A 19961-nucleotide genomic window follows, 5' to 3' on the forward strand; every position below is an offset into this window, starting at 1 on the left:
GTGCTCTCTTTTACAATATCCTTAACTAAACTAGTAGTGTAATTCATTTGTAAAGCTTTATTATCATTTAAAAACTGTTTATACTGTAATAGGATGTTTTTAAATTTATGTTTAATTAAATTATGTGGTAAATAACTGACAATCTTTTATTTTTGTATGTACTCATAATGATTAATGAAGCAAGTTAGAAAATTAAACGTATTTTTTAATAAACTTGTTTTTAATTTCTTTCAAATAATTTATTAATTCAAAGCATCGCTATATAAATTATAAAGAACAACGATTTAGCCCTTAAATGCATAATGATGAATAACTACAACATAGCAATTAAAGAGCATAAGTAACAGTAAATGCGTAGTGTAGTATATCTACAACATAAGGTTTAAAATAAATAAGTATAAAAAATAAGGCGTCTAAATTTTTTTAAGTGCATTATAGTGTACTTATTTGCAAGATATATATATATATATATATATATATATATATATATATATATATATATATATATATATACACACATACCAATGGTGTCAGAAATAATAAATAACGTAATGATAAGAGCAAAAAATGTTATCAAAATTCGATTTACGACATTGCAAAATGAACTATTTCATGCTATCTTTCGCGGCAGTTTATAAATTTAAATCATCCTGTATAAATAATTAATTTATACAGGTGATTTAAAATTGGTGCACAAGTTTTAATGCTTTTTGCTGACATATGAGTGTAAAAGTTTTAACGTATAGTTCAAACTTTTACACTAATAATCAATCATCCTTTATTAATGATGATAATATTTTAAATTCTATTTGTATAATTCTAATTATACACACTTTAGGTAATAAGTTTCTAGTGAGTTTATAAAAGAGAGCACTGAATGTATTGACTTCAAAGTGAAATAACAGTTCAAGTTCGATTATTTATTTCTTTATAAAGGATTTGCCTTACGCCAATACTTTAGCTAATGTGGGCAGATAGGCAGGTTAACAACAAATAGCACGTTGAGTTCGACGAGACTCGCCATCAAGAGGAATCCAGCGTAGACCAGCGCACACGTGACACCGATCTTCCAGTCCAGTATGAATTTGTTCAGTGCAAGAGAAGCATAGAGAATGAAAAGTGTGGATAAAAGAGAGATAGCGCTGTATGACAAGCCGCCGGAGTTAATTTTTATCTGTGGAATGATATAAGGTTTTAATAAATCGAAAGAACTTATTTTCGTTTCTCTTTCTTAAGCCTACTTACACTTCTAACTATACATAATAGACAAGGTTTTTCTATGTTCACCGCTATCTTAGGAGGGACATAGTTTTCTTATAATTCAATAATTTTTACAAACCTTTTTTATTTTACTCTAATTTAATAGGAGTGGGTATCGGAAACCCAGGACATAAATAAAAAACTATAACACATATTTTTAAGTCATTGCACAATTTTCTAGTGTTTTTACTCAATTTAAGAGAAAATAGCGTTTTTTGAATCAATATTTTGGAATTACATTTACAAAACGACGAATGGAATGTCGCAGATCATAATCGCAGTCACTAAATGCTATGTGAAGTTGAACGGTTTCTCGACTATTGTAGCACCTATCCCTGATATCAAGCTTGTCGTAATGAAATTAAAAAAGTTATTTGGTCGACAAACACTTGGTTGACGTATGCAACACCCAAGTGACGTTTAGACCTTAAAAAGACACGAAAATATTTTTAGGAAATTTCAATAATTTTTTAATATCGTAATGTCACTTCAATGTTGTAAACAGAACGTCTTGCTTGTTTTGTCATTATAGTTAAAATATGTATCTTACCGAATGGTTTCCTGGCATTGAAGGATAGAACAAGGACTTGATGAGCCACGGAAGACCAAGGCAGAGCAGAATATCAAACGTATTCGATCCAATTGAATTGCTTATCCCCATTGTACCATGCCCTGGAAGTAATATTCTTAAATTAAGCGCTATTATATTATTATAAAACTTTGCTAATACATAAGATATAATAAAAAAGTTACGCAATGTAAAATCTATTTATTTATCCGTTTATTCGCGATAAATCGCTCACAATATGCATAGATGAAGACGTTGTTTTGACGTATGTAAAATGAATCAAATGTGAAAATGAATTAGTTACGATAAATAATCTGGGTGATCAAATTTTGGTTAAGTTTAGGTAAGATAAGTTAGGTTAAGTTTGTACTAGAGACTCAGTGGTGAATGATTGATCGTTGCAGTCTTGAAATATCGTGATTGTACCAGGGGTTTTAACGGTGGCTTGAACAACGCATAATCTGAGACGCGCTATTGGAAATAGTAAAGCTAGTGATTGGGAAGAATAAAAGAGCTCCTAATGCAGTTACCGGAGTACCTCATATTACACAGAGGAAGACTACCGAAGGGGTTTTAGTGGGTAAGAATTCCGGATAATCCTGTCCGCCCTCAGATGCTTTAGATATCTTGAACATCCAGAATCAGCCAATAGAAACCCTCTGCAACGCATAGGCTCCCTCATTAAGTCGTCATAATTGCCACGCTTAGCGCACTGCAGGCGGGTTAGCGATCGCAGTGTGGTATTATGGTACGCAGAGAACAATGCTGCCCATCCTCTAGAAACTTATTAGTGAGCAGTGGAAATCCTGTTTAATTAACGCGAAAAGTGTAAATTATGTAAAATTGTAACACTGGAATCGAACTTGCAATCTATGATTGCAAGTCTCTGTTCTCTACAGCTTGGTTACCACTGCTCAATTAATTTCTCAATGGTTAACACTTATTATGATGACAGAATCTTGAAAAGCGTGTTCCATATTTTTTTAAATTAGTAACCGATGTATATAAGCACTGTGCCTGTGTGAAGGCAAGTTTGGCAGTTTGAAATAAAATAATAATATTAAATAAATGAAATTGTTTTTTTTTTTTTAAATTAAATAAGATAATATTTATTAGCCACGTATAAGTATTTATTAATAATAAAGCTTGATAAATTTTTAGTAAGTAAATTTGGTTATTATCAATTGTTACTTTACTTGGAAGAATCGTAGAGTTATGTATAAATAGGTGCTTATTTGGAATTTGTAAGAAGAAACCTAAGAAAGAAAGGAAGAAGATTTTTATTGTTGGCATAGCTTAATTTTAAAACAGGCAATCCGTTATAAAAAGTACCCTCACACAGCTACATACTGCCGGACTCGGTTTATTTTATTTTTGTATTTTATAGCTGATCGCATTGCTCGCAAATCGCAATAAACGATGAGATTTGGTGATTTTCTTTGTTTCTTTTTTTTTCTATAGAAATAAATATTAATTAAAAAGTATATAAATTACAATTTTCGCATTCAACATTGAACTACTCTATCGGAATCTAGATGGTAATTTCATCAAAACCATCATTTGAGCCGTAAGGGAGTGCACTACAAAACATGCCATATGTTCCCCATAGATTGTAAGTTGGAGTATTATTCTCCTATCTCCTTTCTTAGATCGGATAACAAGACGCATGGATGCAAGAGATCCGTACACAGTTGAAATCCCTTCAACAAGCACTTTCGCACAGCGTTTTGATACTACTTTTGTAGTATCCAAGGTATGGAATAACCTACCAGCTATGTGGTTCTCAGCTAACTATAACTTGGGAGTTTTCAAATCACGACTGTGTTTCTTCTAGGCAAGCGGGTAGCATCGTAGACCTCTTCATCACTTAACATCAGGAGAGATAAGGTAAATGTTTTGCCTATAGTTGATAAAAAAAATTGAATTTATTGACGAGATATATTGTTTTAAATTGTATTAATTATGCGAGTGTATTAAGGTAATAGGAAAGACAGCTATTTGTCACATTTTTATTGCCCTGTTTTTGACGCCCTTTGTTGTCCTATGTTATTATTTGATAAGGACGTTTTTTCATTTCCTTTTTTAAAATTTTCACTAGCATAATGTACTTTCATTATTCAAATTTTCTTCCGTTCTTGATATATTCATTATTATACATTTATTTACAATCCTTTCGCAAATCGATACATTTCAATTTGACATTCTTTCTATTCCTATTTTCTACTTTATCTTATTTAACATCTTTTATTCTTGTTACAACCGGCCTTTTTATATAGTAGTGGTATTGGCATAAAACGCAAAAACACTGTAATATGAATCAGATCAAGGTTTCAGGTAGCTTTTATTGCAGGCATACATTGTTTTACCTTGGCAATGTTATGATATATCAACGATTAAGGACCTGTTCACACGGCGCGTGGCGTCATTGCTGCTTGGTTTCGGTTGAAGTTGATGTTGTTAGCCCGGGGCTTTCAAAACTTTATCGGAACTGAGTTTACAGAGCGGAAGGGTCCGTGAACTTAAAAATAATACAGAAGCTGGAGAGACCCATTCCAGTTGTACGATGAATATCGCACGTAGTAAACCGCTTTACCCGAGTACAGCTGTATAGTGTTTATGTATATGCGCCTCGGGACCGCAGCATGGACCACAGGCGAGCCAAGGACGGATCCAACCTACGCTGTTCGTGGTTAGGGAGCGGGCGGCCGCCCCTAAGAACGGGTGTTGTGGTGTGGTGAGTAGTGTTTTTTTCTATTGTGAATGGCGCATTGTCCTGTGCGGAATATCGCAGGTGAAGTGGTTGCTGGTGCTGTGTGATTAGTGCTTGCAGTGTTGTGAGTGTCTACAGCGGGTGTGGTGTGGTGCCTGTTCAGTGAGAACCCTGTAATGGACATGAGGAGTACGTCTTTGGGATGTCTCTTGGCCTTAGCTGAAGTACGGGGGGAGTAGCTAGAAGCACTTGCTATGAGAGGGTTTGGCCGAGAAGAGGCCAATTCAAAATAAATCTCTGAACAAGTCTTAAATAATTCTTGGAGTGGTGTCGTTGCCACGCAAACATTTCTACGCATTTCGTGTCCATACAAGTTCTGCAGCAGCGTCGCTACATCGAAGTTGACTTGTAGTCAACAAAGAATACATCCTTCCCGATATATCTTGGCCATGTGTACACTATAATTGTTTGTATATAAAACGACGCAGCGACTACGTCGTAACGTTGACACATCCGTGTGAACACCGCCTAAGGTCTGAAATGTTTTCTTTTGTAATATGATTTTGTACTGTAATCAGCAGTTTCATATATTCACGTGTGTCTTTTATAGGATCATGTTGCAGTGTAACTGCACTCTCGGCGATATTAAATTTCAGCAGAATATACATTTTACAATATTGTGTTAACGGTATTTATTCATGTTAGTAGTTTGGATTTAATTTTGCAAGCTATAAATTAGACGCTATATATCTATCTGTATATAATATAGCACATATAAACTGACATATCACGATAAATCTGTTAAATCTGTTGTCTGTGTTAATCTGATAATTTTGATAAAAATATTTCTTTCACTATGTAGAGTAATGCTCAAAATCTTTTACAAAATCTTATAGGTGTAAAATAAGGTAAAATTTGTTTTTGCATGTTCATTATTATCAACAAAAGGTTATATTAATGTCATAACATTACATACACAGAAGGCAGCGCAAGCCTTACAAAAGGGGCAGGCGATAGCTGGTATATACATATATATATATGCATATACATACATATATACACACATATATATATATATATATATATATATATATATATATATATATATATATATATAATATATGAAAATATCATGAAGAATATGTATTTGTATGTATGTTTGTATATATGTATTTATATGTACGTACATCCCTAACTACCCTCTCCTACATGTCTCTTATCTCTACCCAAAGGTTGTTTGGTAGAAATCGCCTCGTGTGATCAGGCCTCTTGTGTGTGATATAGAGGTATATATGAATTGTTTCTTTTTTTCTAGTTACTGTTTATGGTGTACAAAAAAGTGTTAATAAATAAGAATATATTTTATTTACAAAATTCGAGAAAGGATTAATGAAGTAAGCGATTTCATTTTATTTTACGATCAGGTACCGAGAAGGTTTTGAAAATATGTCAAAATATCGACAATAATAATAAGATTAACCCCTTTCATATAATTAATAATATGTATTTCTTACGCATTACATAAAACATTACAATGAAAATATAATAAATGATAATATGAAAATATATAAATCTTTGTCTCGTAGTGTAAAAAAGAGAAAAAATAGTTTTATCAGTCATCTAGTACTAAGACATCAATCAATGAATATATAAAAAACGTTTTTGGTGAGAGTCGCCAAGATTTGGAACGACCTGCCTGGGTCTATTTTTTCTGATGAGTTGAACTTATTGATGAGTGAACAGGTTTCTTTTGTATGGGCGTGTACCACCTTTGTCTTCATCTACAATTTTCATCAGGTGAGAGGGAAGACGAGAGCATATTCAATTTTTCCTTTTGGACTGCGACTGACCAGTTGCTTTCGACAGTAAAAAGTAAGTTATGTCAGGGTGGGTATCAGGGTCGTGGTAGGTCTGGGTGGCATTTCCCTGCCGGTCGTAAAATGCGACTAAAAGGAGGCATCGTGTTCATACGTGTTAAGGAAGGGTGTTGTCCACTTATGGCGAACTCGGGGATGTAAGTCAAGCGAAGTGGTCTCGTGTTACTGCGGCCCGGGAGGTTGTCGGGGTAGTTTGAACCTATCCCCGGGGTGTGCCTTGGCACAGTAATGAAGGGTATCTGTGTGTGCCATAAAAGATCCAGGGTCCCCTTCAACCCTCGTAAACTTGACCATTTGCCAGAGGACAGGGTATCTTATGTGCATTCAGAATATTTCGATGGTAACAATAAAAGCCGACTTACCCTGATTAGTAACAAGTACACTGGAAACAGCTTCAGGTAGGCTAGTTCCAGCGGCTAGGATGGTCAACCCAGTGATACTGTCGGGAACATCAAGCGTATCGCCTGCGAATTTGTTCATGTACACTTAGTGTTAATAAAAGCGATTATAACATAAAATTAAAACAGTTTTCATAAGACTCTTAAATAATTAATTTAAATTAAAAAGCCTACTTTCTTTTTTCATCTTTATTTTTACATTTAAAATGTTGTTGATAATTTTATGACTTCTTTTGCTAGAAGGCCTCTTCCACCGTCTTCCATGTCTCTTTATTGCTGCTAGCCAGTCTTGTACTTTGATTTGTTTTGAGGGAATATTTAATCTGCTTCAACCATCCACAGGAATAGAATATATATTATGTTATGGTTACAGTGATGGAATTTTTTATGTTAATTAACATCATTGTTTTACTTTATACGAGCCATGACAGTAAGTTACAAAGGAGTCAATAGATGGCGCTAAATGTTGCATGATGATTACAAGTGTTGTTTTTACCATCTTACCAAGGATAGTTATTATCCAAGCGACGAGGTAGGAGACGCCGCCGATCCATGCAATGCAGAGTGCGAATGTAAGCGGATAGAGGTCCGGACGTCGTCGACAGTCGGGTATGGTCGTCCACAGCAATAAACTGATGGGCCACGTGCACAGCCATAGTGCCTTGCGGCTTCCAGAGACTTTCTCGCCCGGCCAAGAAAGTAGTGAACTGTGGCTGGATTCTGGACGCAGAATTTAAAACCTACATGTTAATCTATTATATTTTTTTATGACTAGTTACTCTGGTAGACTTCTTGCTGACAAATATAACAAACCTGTCTAATAGAATAAAATTAAAACACATTTTTCAAAATGATCACCTTATATATTGATGTAATTTGCTAATAATAAACTACGTCACAAATAAATAAATATTTAAATATAAATATTGTGAATGTATTTTCAGTGTTTTAATAACTGTTTGATTAGCAAGGTTTATTTTTTTATTTCAACCCAAGGTTCTACTTTTTACTTCAGAAGAGACTTTTTTACAAGTTTTCAGAGGATAGACGACAGCGTCCCTTGCGTTTAAAATAATATATATAATACCACAGTATACCGTTAAGCCGCCTGCCAAGCTTAGCGATTACGGTATCCCCCATAGATGTCTTTGGCGGATGTCTATGCTTTGTAGTAAGCATCTATAGGTTGAAACGACGAAGAGCCTACCTCGTACTCTGAAGAGGTTATAATTAAAAAAGCAGCTGCATAGGTAGAGCCGTGCTCAAGTTTTGCACTAAACATCGCATTTAGCGATTTCTTTAAATTTATAGCTATTATCTAACGCGTACAATCCTTTACTGAACATCAATATAGTACGAACTCGATTTAATCACGACACAACTTACAAACTCGTAAATTCTATAATACAGATACATATTTATAAGTCTCTTAGCTTTTTAAAAAATAAAATAAACACACAAGCGCTGTTTGAACTGATAAAGAACTAATAGTGAGGCGCAGTAATGAAATAATTTACAAAAACTGGTTAAAACAAAATCGAATCTCCGACTTACATTAGTAAGTCACAATCCATAACCACTAAGCCTAGGCTATTATTGGTTATTGAGTAAAAGAAAACACTAAGAATTAGTTTTAATTTTGCCATAATTTTCTGAATTGACGATAACACTTTTTTGGGTACTTTTTTATAAGAATTAATTGCATTCTTATTTAGAATATAATAAAAAAGAGAAAGATAGAGGAATGAAAGTGATAAAAAACGGATGTTACCGGAATCTGTAGAGTTTCTCTTGTTGGTTGAAACACCTTGCTCCAAGTCATTGATATTGTTATTTGTCTCAACTATATAGGATGCGTTGTCTGGACCGCATTTATCTGTGAACAATATAGATGAGAAATAATCTAGTTTTAACTCTCCAGTTCTAACAAAATCTGTGCATTGTTGCATCGTGTAAAACCATTTTGAGAATTAGTGAGGTCACTCTACATTGCGAATCTTTCCCACGGCAATATTTTTCGTAGCCACCGATTTATTCGGAATCTTGAAATCGTATATCACGAAAGAACAGGATGCATGAAATTCATTTGCTCTCTTTAAATGACATTAAGTTTATAAGCACGTGACATATATTTTTTTTAAATTTTTTACTGTGACATTGACATATGGGAGAACCCAGACGAGAAAGTTTTTCATATGTATGCCACGCACCTTTAAGAAGTAGAGGTGTGATTTCGGTGTACAGTTTGGGTTTGTTGAAATAACAGCATCCACTTCTAACGAATCTGCCCAATCGCCCATTGAACACCATTGCTGAAATTACGGAATAAATTTTTAGAAAGACATTGGAAATATATTTATACATTTATAACGCAATGAATACTAATTTAACTGAGTCTTATGAAAAGTAATGTACGCATCTTGAAATTATAAAACATCTTCTCGTCCAATATAGCCCAGTGCTTTGAAACAAATCTTACAAGTGATGATTTACATCAGTTAAAAGTTTTCTTCACTTGAAGGGTCTTTGGCAAACGGACAATCCTCAACGAGCCATAGATAGGGCCAGGTTTGAGAGAAGTTCTGCAGACGAATTGAAGTAAATGACATAGTGCCGCGGATTGGCAAATTGAAGTGGAAACCGCACCAGTTAGGAATCTTAGAGCGAGAAATATTGCTGTGGAATGTCTTTTTTACGGATGAAATGATGTGGATCAGGGATGAACAACTCTCGGTCCGCGGTCCGCTTGCGGCCCTTTTAACATGTTCATGTGGCCCGCCAAGCATTTCAAAGATTGAATTTTTTTTATCGACTTTCTCCCGTCATGAAACTGTGTTAAAATTAATTATAATAAAATGGCGGAATATACAAAACCGAAACAATTTGTTTGTTTGATGAGTTAGTCATACAGTGACTTGCTCAATCATGTAATTATAGTTTTTTAGATTATTAATAAGTGTTACTTTATGTGCAACATGTAAAACAAATTTTAAAATTTACATTAGCCTTTAAGTAAAAAGGTTGCACAACCCTGTTGTAGTTGATGATAATTTCAGGTTTATAGTCACTTTGTTTATTGATTAAATGTGTTACTAATAAACGATTTACATTTAGTTAGTAATTTAATAAAATGTTATTACATTTTCATCATGATGTCTTAAGATACATAGTATTTTTTGTACTGATTGCTATGAAATGGTTTACAGCCAGGGGTTTTGTTTTAAGAAAAGATTATCCGAATTAGTTGTGTAGTTCTCGAGTATTGGGATTGGCAACACATTGCCGATTCCTTTTTTCTTTACAAATATATTACTACGTACTTAAATAAATAAAACATATATAATTAAAGCATTTATTTACTATAGAATATTATAATTTAAATAAAAAACCTTTTACTTTATATTGTGACGATGATTTAAAAATTTCACTGAAAAGTGATTTTAAGAGATTTGTAAGAGAATCTATCTTACCTAGTATGTAGAGGGTGTACATAAGAACCAGGAGAAGAGCTTCGTACCATTGCACCGCGTTGTCCATGAGGGCGAAGATCAGTGCCACCACTGCAATAGCATACATTAGGCAGTCGCGAGACACCGACCACCAGTCGAGTTCTACCATCTGGCAAATAATTTATGCAAAAAATACTTTGTAGTCCAGGAGACTGTGACTTTTGTTATTTGTCACATAAGTACAAAAGACAGGGAACTTTAAAATTTGACTCATCGTTACATAAAATAAGTTTAAGTTATGCTTTTATAGTATAACGTAAATAAACTTCTAATTCAATAAAGTTAACAGGTGCTTGCAAGAAGTTAATATGACAATGGATGACGTGATTTCTGATACCTCAATGCCGCGTCGAAGCAAATCCTATAAATTGAACTTAAAACACCATTGCAGACTTTATTACTTATAGTTATACTAGTTATTTAGAAGTGATAATATGTATACTCTACCACCCAGTTATATATCTAATAAGCCAATGTTGCTAATTGTTCAACCTCTGTTAATTAGTGACAATTGTATCTAAGCACATATATCTTAATTTCATTTTGATATGTATTTTATTTCTTAATCCCTTTATATGGCATTGTCTTATTATTTTCAAACTACTCCAAAGAAAAGAAAAGGTAAATTCCTTATTAATATAACGAAATAAGTTAGAGTAAGATATTTTATGCCACTTTCATACTTATTTCGCACCAAAGTAATGAGATACTTTCAGATTTTATACGAGGGTCAAACTGAAAGTTCTTAGAAAATCAAAAACTAAGCATTCTAGCAAGTTATTAGTTTTATTATAACTTTTCAAAATAGCGTCCATTTACATCAATACATTGCTGCATTCGATGGAACCATTGAGAAAAACACCTTGCACACTCGGCCTTAGGGGTCTCTTCGACGGCGTTTTGAAACGCAGCCTCTGCTTCTTCGGCGTCCATAAAATGTTTTCCTCGAAGTTTTTCTTTTATTTTCGGGAATAAATAAAAATCGCAGGGTGCGAGGTCGGGGCTATACGGCGGGTGACCCAGTAATTCCACGTCTGAGGTCGCCAAATAGTCGATCGTTTGCCTGGCGGTGTGCGACGAGGCATTGTCGTGATGAAGGAGGATCCTGCTGCGAGGTCGTTTCTCTCGAACTTTTTCCAAGACAAGTGGCAAACAGTTGTTAGTGTACCACTCTGCATTAACCGATTTTCTGATCCTCTAAGACAACTGTCGCGTAATGACCTGTCTTTCCGAAGAACGAGGCCACCATCTTTTTTCCAACACTTCGACCTCTCTTCACTTTAGTTGGCAACTCTTCGGAAGGAAACACCCACTGAGCAGACTGTCTTTTGGTTTCCGGATCATAACAGTAAATCCAGCTTTCGTCACCCGTTAGTATGTCGAACATAGCATTTGAGTCACCTCCGTTAAATTTTTGGATCATTTCTCGGCACCAATCAACACGGCGGAGTTTTTGAGCCTCGGTCAAATTATGCGGTATCCAGCGGGCACAAAGCTTCCTGACCGCTAAATGTTCATGGAGGATTTTGTGCACTTGACTCATACCTATGCCTAGACTTGTCCGAATCTGCTGATAGGTCACTCTTTTGTCAGTCTCTATCATACGCCGCAGAACACTGATATTGTCTTCAGTCGTCGCTGTAGAAGGCCGTCTCTCACGCAAAACCATCGGTGAGATTAGTTCGACCACGTTTGAATTCATTAAACCAGTTGTAAACTGTGGCACGAGATGGGGCTTCATCGTGAAAAGCCAATCGAAGTCTATCATAACTTTCTTGTTGACTTATATGACATCAAAAGTCATAAAAAATCATTGCACGAAAATTTTCTCGGCTTAAATTCATTCTGACGTGCACAGACAATATTCAATTTGCCGCCAAATCGTAAAACAAATGACAAATGAATGAAATGTATACTCAATATTATTGGTAAAGAGCTCTATTTTCAAAATTTAAACTTATTTTTTTAATATAATGCTTTTAAGTTGCCAGTTCTAAAAACTTTCAGTTTGGCCCTCGTAATAGTAACGAAGGTTTGGTGTTCACTGGCTCTTCGACTATTTCATTTTCTTTCAAAAGAAAGTAAGTCTCAATTGTAATGAAGCACGTCCTCGCACCCTTTACTATTGAAACTTATAAGTTGTAAAGCTGTTGTTGGTAAAGCAAGCGTGATGCCGAGACTCAGACAAGAATTGATACTGCGCGGAATCATAATAAAAAAAAACATGAGCAACTTGAACAAAGGGTGCTTCGTTATCGCATGCAATCCCTGTGGCGCGTAAACAGAAATCTTCCGCATCCAGAGTTCGAGGTCTAACGACCAATGAAATATGACTTTGTAATTTCTGCATCGATTGTTATAGCAGAAATCAAATTGATATGAATATGTATGGCTTCAAGTAAAGTTCAAACGTAAGAATAAGCGAAAAATAAAAAAAATGATCGATACAAAAGATGAAATATTAATCTAATGGATTTTAGCATAATATTTCCGTTATTAATTTAAGCCGTTAGATACTTACCCTTGCCGTTACTAAAGCGCAGCAAGCAGGCACAGCAAGCACGTTGAAGACAGCGGAGCCTACGATAGCCCCGACCCCGAGGTCGCCTTCAGTTACGAAGGTTCCTATGCAGTTAATGAAGAGTTCAGGGCTCGAACTCGCCGCCGCCATGAACGTGGCACCCGCTACGTCTGATGCCAAGTCCAAACCTGGAGGGCACGGACATTTTTTTAAAGTCATAAATATATAAGTATTTATATATTTAATTGTTTTAATTATAAAATCCTCTTATTCTCCTAAAAAAGCAAGTCCTGAAATTGTATCTTTTTTATTTATTGACTAATTCCATAAGTAATCACCTTCAACGATTGAGTTTCAGTCAAAATATGAAATATTCACCTAGTACAAAGCTTCTTAATTATTCTTTACCTCAATGAAATTTCAAAATATTTTAAATGTCACCCATACCAATGCTAAAACTTGGTCGAATTTACTAGTAAATAACATAACTCTTGTCAGACTCCATATAACAACAACTTCGATGGTATTTTCATTAGTCGCTGTTGAAGTATTTCTCTCATGCGGAGGGTCAAGATAACGCCACGTCTTAAGCTTTTTTAACCAGTTTAAATAGTAGTACGAGACGGTGCTTTATCACCAATAATCAAGCTAATCAACGTCTGTCGTGACTTTATTAGTGTCTGCATTGAACATCGTGAATAATCTTAAAACGTCTAAATGTAATTATTATTCCTCTTTAAAATGAGAAAACAAATGGATGAATAATGTAACGTACGTAAAAAGATTAGTTAAGGGAAAGTTCTATAATTTTTTGTTTATTTTTTAAACTGACCAGTTATAAAAACGTTAACATATTCTTTAAATTATTTGTCCTCTTTGGGTGACAAGGTGAAATATTTTCATAAGTTGCAAAAACTATTACGTAAATAATTATAAAATCTTTAGTATTTATAATTTTGTGGAAAAATAATCACAAATGCTATTTACGTATTTTATATAAAAGTTCTAGGTGATTAAATTTTAAATTTTAATCTTTGTGAAAAAATGTTTGGAATCTCACGTTCGCAAATCGTCTCGATGGCCGGTACGAAGTATTGTTCGCAGACAGTGCCGAGAAGCAGGAAGCAGTAAACCGCTAATACGCAGTGGATTAACACGAAGCCCTGATAGAAAACCCTCTTATCAGAATTCAATTAGGAAAAAATTAAGAACTATTGTATAAGATCAATATAATTTGCTTAACACAATTTACAAACAACCTTACCAACTTTTTTTGTAGCAAAGTAAGTATAAATGAAATTGAATAAACATCAGACACCTACTGGGACTTTAAGGCAAGTGCAGCGTAGAACGTTGACCCACAAGGTGGACCTTGTTAAAGTCGCTGGATGCAGGCAGCTTTTAAATAATCCTATTAAAAATCAATGGTAAAAAGTCTCCCACTTAAGTCGAGCAGTGGATGTCCAACGGCTGAAATGATGATGAAGATGAAGTGTTAAAAATAGAAAAAATATATACGTCCGCTGTTTATAATGGATTTTTAATTCCTAAAAAGAGTGAATAACGAATAATGAATACATACGTAACATAAGGTTTAATATGAACGTCTATTCCGATAAAGGAGAAATGCGACATGGGTTGCCAAAAAAAAATTGACCTTCACTGCAGTGTCGACATAAATTTTGGTTCAAACGTTTTCAGTCTGAAAATTTGGACTATAAAGAAGAAGCTGACTTTATTTGTCCTATTTCGATAATATTTTTTTTTTTTAAAATTTCAAACTAGTGATTTTTTTCAAATGCACGGTGTTTATGTATATATTTGTATCACTAAGATTCAGAAACTCACTAAGATACTTAAAGATATGCTCATTCATTAGGATCGCTTATACGTACGTAAGACATAAGTTTTTTTACGAAACTTTTAAAACGAATACATGACGACGAAATATGAAAAATTGTTTGTCTCTGTTGTTTGATTAGAAATCTTAAAAATCTACAGAGTACCCCTTGTACTTAAGATGGCAAAAAGTTATCAAAAGCATAGGAACAACTATGTAATAATTGAATTAGTTTGATATATATATATTAAAACACACATTTTTAATAAATATGATATAAGTGACCTGGATATGTATACACGAATATGGATATGAAGTAAAAAGAAACACTTTTCTCGACCTATCACACTGTGCAGTAAATTATACTTTAGTTGAAAGCAAGATGAAATAAAATCTGTTATTAGATTCAGAATATGAAACTTTTACTCAGATTATCGTACAAGACCCCGATTGTTTATCAGCCAGAATGCCCTCGAACCTATAAATAAAACAATTGTCGTTGATAAACAGGTCATGTGTGAATTGAGGAACGATTTCCTACAATTGCCGCGCCTAGTTGGTTTGAATAACAAAACAACCATACCTTACAGATAGATGAGATACTAAATATAATTTATCAACTTACGACAAAACTAAAATATCTCTAACATTATATCTCATAATGATACCCTTAAACAAACTTTATTTATACATAGGTAATATTGAAAGTTTTTATAAAACCAGTAATCAAACTAAATATCAACTAATAAATGATTGATTGTTTTACAAACAACAGTTGCATTTTTTAAATAATTTTGAGAAGCAGTGAGTTCTTTTCTCTCTGGGCGTCATTTCCACGACGTTTTCGAATGAGGCCACCGCTTCTTCGGCGTATTAAAACTGCATAAAGGTTCCAAACCACAAAGTTTTCTTTTTATTTTTGGAATTATGTGCAGTTTTTCAACTTCGAAAAAAATATGATGTATAATGATGATGGCAATTGTAAAGCTTCCTACCGCCAAAATGTAAAATATTTTGTTAAGAAATGTTAGACCCTTATTATATGCCGCAAACTTCAATATGAAATAGTCGTTGTTAAAGGACATATTTTACTCGAATAATCAGAAAAGGCAGTAAGACTACTTACAATTCGTTAAACTAGCTGTAAACAGTAGCACTAGATGATGTTTCATCACCAAAAGTTAATCGAAATCTTTCACCACTTCATTGTTAATAGAGACCGAAAGTTATAAAAAATCGTACAATAAAAGTTTATGTGTATTAAACATAAAATGACGGTCAAATGTAATTTTCCTGTTGATGCCGATTTATGAAAATAATTTATTAATGTTCTATTTTTAAATATAACATTTTTATTGTAATGTTTAAACTAGCCAGTCCTAAAAGCTTTCAGTACATCTAGATATTTCATATGCAATATATTAATATACTCACAGATTTCCGTTGCAGACGTGTGAGGCCATCAGGAGGAAACTCCAGTATTGCTGCTGGTGTACAGTTCCTCGTAGACCTCTCCACCAGTGCCAAAAGATGTCTTGATGAAAAACTTTCAAATGCATTATCTACAAAAATATAGCAAACCATTATTTTTTTGTCTAATTACCTTGTTACGAACCAGTCTCTATCGAGTGTTTAGATTAGTATAATACTTGGTGTTAATAAATCATGTATTCGCCTTATGTTTGATATCATAACAGAAAAGAAATGAACAGATTTTATAAAATGATTTCTTCTTTACACGATACGGTTTCATGTGCAGTAGATAAATAAGGGTTATAAACGTTAATAGCACAAATTTGTCTATAGTTCTTTTTGAACTTTTTTTAACTTAAAAATGACAGAATAAAACCAATATCGTGGGTTCCTAACGCGCTCTGTTCTGAAAAGTCACAAGAAAACTCGGGCGGTTTATTTGTAGTAATTTTAGCTGTATATTTTTTTATGTTAAGTACTTTCCCCCATCTCGTTTTTGGGACATGGATATATACCTTCTTATTTTCACCCTCTTTCTCTTATCCTTTACAATTTATCTGTTTATTTCCTCTTTCATACATTTCTTGTTACACGGTTTTTTTTTGTTACTTCACCCACAATCCCTTTCCTTTTCCAAAAGGGAAGCGATGCTGCCTCAAGCAATGTTCCTACCCATTTCCACTTCAGAAGCCACTCTAAGCGTCATGTTAAAGGTATACATATTAATTAAAGTTCTTAAGCTTCTAGAGTGGAAATTACGGACTGGCAAGTGCATCATATAACGTCCGCCTAAAAGGTGGACAGATGCCCTTGCCAAGGTATCAGAAAACACTGGGTGCAGGTCGCTTATATTTGATCTTTTTGGCCATTTGTGGGGGAAGTATATGTCCAGCAGTGGATGACCCACGGCTGAAATAATGATGATGACGATTATTTAATAAAAGAGACGTTTTAATAATTACAGAAATATACACATAGCTAAAGACGTGGTAATTAACGACTAATTAACCACATATTTCTTTTAAATAAATGGTGGCTTGACTTAAAATCGACGATATTGTGTATAGCCAGCGGTATAGAGTTTGTTTATTCAAATTCTGAAGGAATAATTATTTTTAATTGCCATATGAATAGCAGTAGCCTAGCGGTGTAAACGAAGGACTGAGACTTGCGATCGTTATTCACGGATTTGATTCGTTGGATACTGTATTATATAATTAACACTTTGTGCATTAATTATATAGGATTGCCATTGCTCACAAACAAGTGAAGATGGGTAGCAGTGTTCTTTGTGTCGCCAACCCGCGTGCCAAGCGAGGCGAATATGGTAGATCCCAGTTATGCCTTGCAGGTGCGTCTATGAGTTAAGACTACGAATAGGCATGTATGTTTATTTATTTAAATTTATATACTCACAATTATAATGATAATTGTAATCTTTACTGTGAATATTTTTTATTAATAACTTGGTTTGCCAGATGACAATATGTGTTACATGAAATTTCGTTACTCTAAGTAAATGGGCGACCTCGTAGTCGTTGACTTTATGACAAAAGAGAGAATATATCATTCTCTGGTGTTTTTACTAAATAGAAATATCACGCAAATAGATACACTGTATTCCACAGATATACTGCATATATGCATATAACTAAACGAACACCTTCTCAACCCACTGGCGGGTAATACTTAATACAATCAATTTTTAGCTTATCTTTACTCGGTAAAATAAGTGTTTGTAACAAATTTGAAGTATTTAAGCCTTATGGTTCCAGAGATATCGTGATGAGTCTATTCAAGCGGGAGTGTCATATATAAATATATTGGATGTTTTAATATAAGAAATGTCAATTATACCAGAGAGATTTATTACAAAATGACTCATATGCGACTGTAAATATCGTATCGAACTTGGAAATACTTCTTATTGAGACCTGGTGACCTTATTTAAACTGATTAGTATAGTAGCTGTAAATATTTACATCGATACAGAGTGAACCTTGTATTATATATCGACGCATTTTTGTTGTGTATATTCGAGAAGGTATTAGAGATATTTAATGCATATCTATAATTAATAAATCAACAGAGATTCTTATTACGAAAAAGGGCCACAATTTAGATACGGGACCATTCAATTGGAAGTCTCTCGAATATAAAGACATGTGACAAAACTAGTATGTTCGTGATTGTACCATTATTGCGTCCATTCATGTACAATCGAATTGATAATTCAAATATGCATAATTTCAGAAAAACAACCTTTATTTTATTTGAATGAAATATTTACCAAAAACTCTTACCCTTCACTATTTTTGCCGATAATTTAATAATATATTTATTATTTTGTGATAGCTAGCTTATCTTACTATATTTAGAATTACAATTTATAGGCTGCGTAAATTATCGCATGCTATCTGCTATTATTATACAGAATTTTCGTACTTTATTATTGAAAACACTGTAATTTTTATCAATGGCGTAAATTAGTTGTAATATTTAGAGATAACCATGACAATTGTATAGCAATAACATAGTCGGAAGAATTTTAGAGTTTTTAAAACTATTGATACAAATAAAATATATATATATTAAAAACAGTCTGAAAACTGAATGCTATAAGCTAAAGCATAATATTTCATCACCATAGTTTGTTTTGAAAGTGAACGTGTGTTATTATAGATTTTATACATATCTGTGCACTACCCCTACTTATCCTTCTTCTGTTTCTATGGTTGTCCGTCAAAAATAGTTTTGTGACGTGTAAAATTTAGGGTATTAAATAAATAAAATAAATATTGTTTTAACAAAAATTTGTCGACGGAACTAAATGCAATATCAACATATTTAACAATGTAATTTACCATTAACAAAATATCATTATATGTTACCAGTTGCATTACATTTGTTACAAGTTATTAGCGATTTGGATGATCAATATAACACAGACTAGTCAAAACACTTGCAATCAACTGTGAAATAAAATATGTTTATTTATTGCCTGTTCATCGGGATTTTAATTTAAATCATTGAACGTTTTTATTTACAACAAACCATTGACGTCTAAAATATTATATAGAAATGTTTAAAATATTACCTGAAGCCGCCTCGTTGAATATTTGTATATCTGCGTTCTTTGCACGAGCGAAGAGAAAATATATAAGGGGGATTCCGATGAAAAACACAATCCTCACAACAAAAGCGATCCGATAGCACGGGCGCACACGTGTAGTCCTTATTAACATACTCGCCATTAATGTTAAACGAACTATGTAACTGTCGTGTGATTTAAAAATAATTGAAGTACCCCAGTGGAAATAAACTGTGTTAATTGAATGTCCTTCGTCAAATGAAAAATTCGAAGATCTCGCTATATATACACCTAGATTTCATTTGACAAGGGTCGGCTTCGCTCCAGGAGTCTTGTCGAGCTAGCATAGGAGCTAGGAGTTCGGCTCTCTGTACGCTACTGCTGTTTCGATGACCATTGTTTATCGATAAGTATTATCGATCATATTGACTTCGTATCGCACTTATCATGTCCAGAGTAAACAAAATATCCGGAGTGCATCGGGAGTTGAAGTCAAAGTCACACCATCAAGACATCGTATGGTATCTAAAATGTACAAAGGATGATTAACGGGTAAAATTCTATATAGACCCCTTTACACTTTACAGTGCAATTTTTTTTCTTTACGAATAAGATTGAATTTAGTTCGTCATATATACTATTTTATTAATTAATTTTGTTTATAATTATTATGTAATATAATTGTGGAGAAATGTAAATAGCCAGTTGTTCCTG

General features: G+C 33.7%; 1 protein-coding gene across 1 annotated transcript; it reads right to left on the minus strand.

Annotated features, from left to right (window-relative positions):
* Window positions 1-961: 961 nt before the first annotated feature.
* LOC137920181 (sodium/potassium/calcium exchanger 5-like) lies at window positions 962-19410 on the minus strand. The gene is made up of 11 exons (XM_068763446.1): window positions 19254-19410; window positions 16118-16245; window positions 13904-14006; window positions 12844-13031; window positions 10284-10431; window positions 9024-9125; window positions 8585-8689; window positions 7318-7533; window positions 6778-6879; window positions 1811-1932; window positions 962-1174 (listed from the first exon to the last, which is right to left on the minus strand). The coding sequence occupies exons 1-11, from the start codon at window positions 19408-19410 to the stop codon at window positions 962-964; spliced, it is 1584 nt and encodes a 527-aa protein (XP_068619547.1).
* Window positions 19411-19961: the final 551 nt, after the last annotated feature.

Source organism: Battus philenor, unplaced genomic scaffold (genome assembly GCF_028537555.1).
Source record: "Battus philenor isolate CCGP_79_NKW_IND1 unplaced genomic scaffold, ilBatPhil1.0.hap1 SCAF_1, whole genome shotgun sequence".
Lineage (NCBI taxonomy): Eukaryota > Metazoa > Arthropoda > Insecta > Lepidoptera > Papilionidae > Battus > Battus philenor.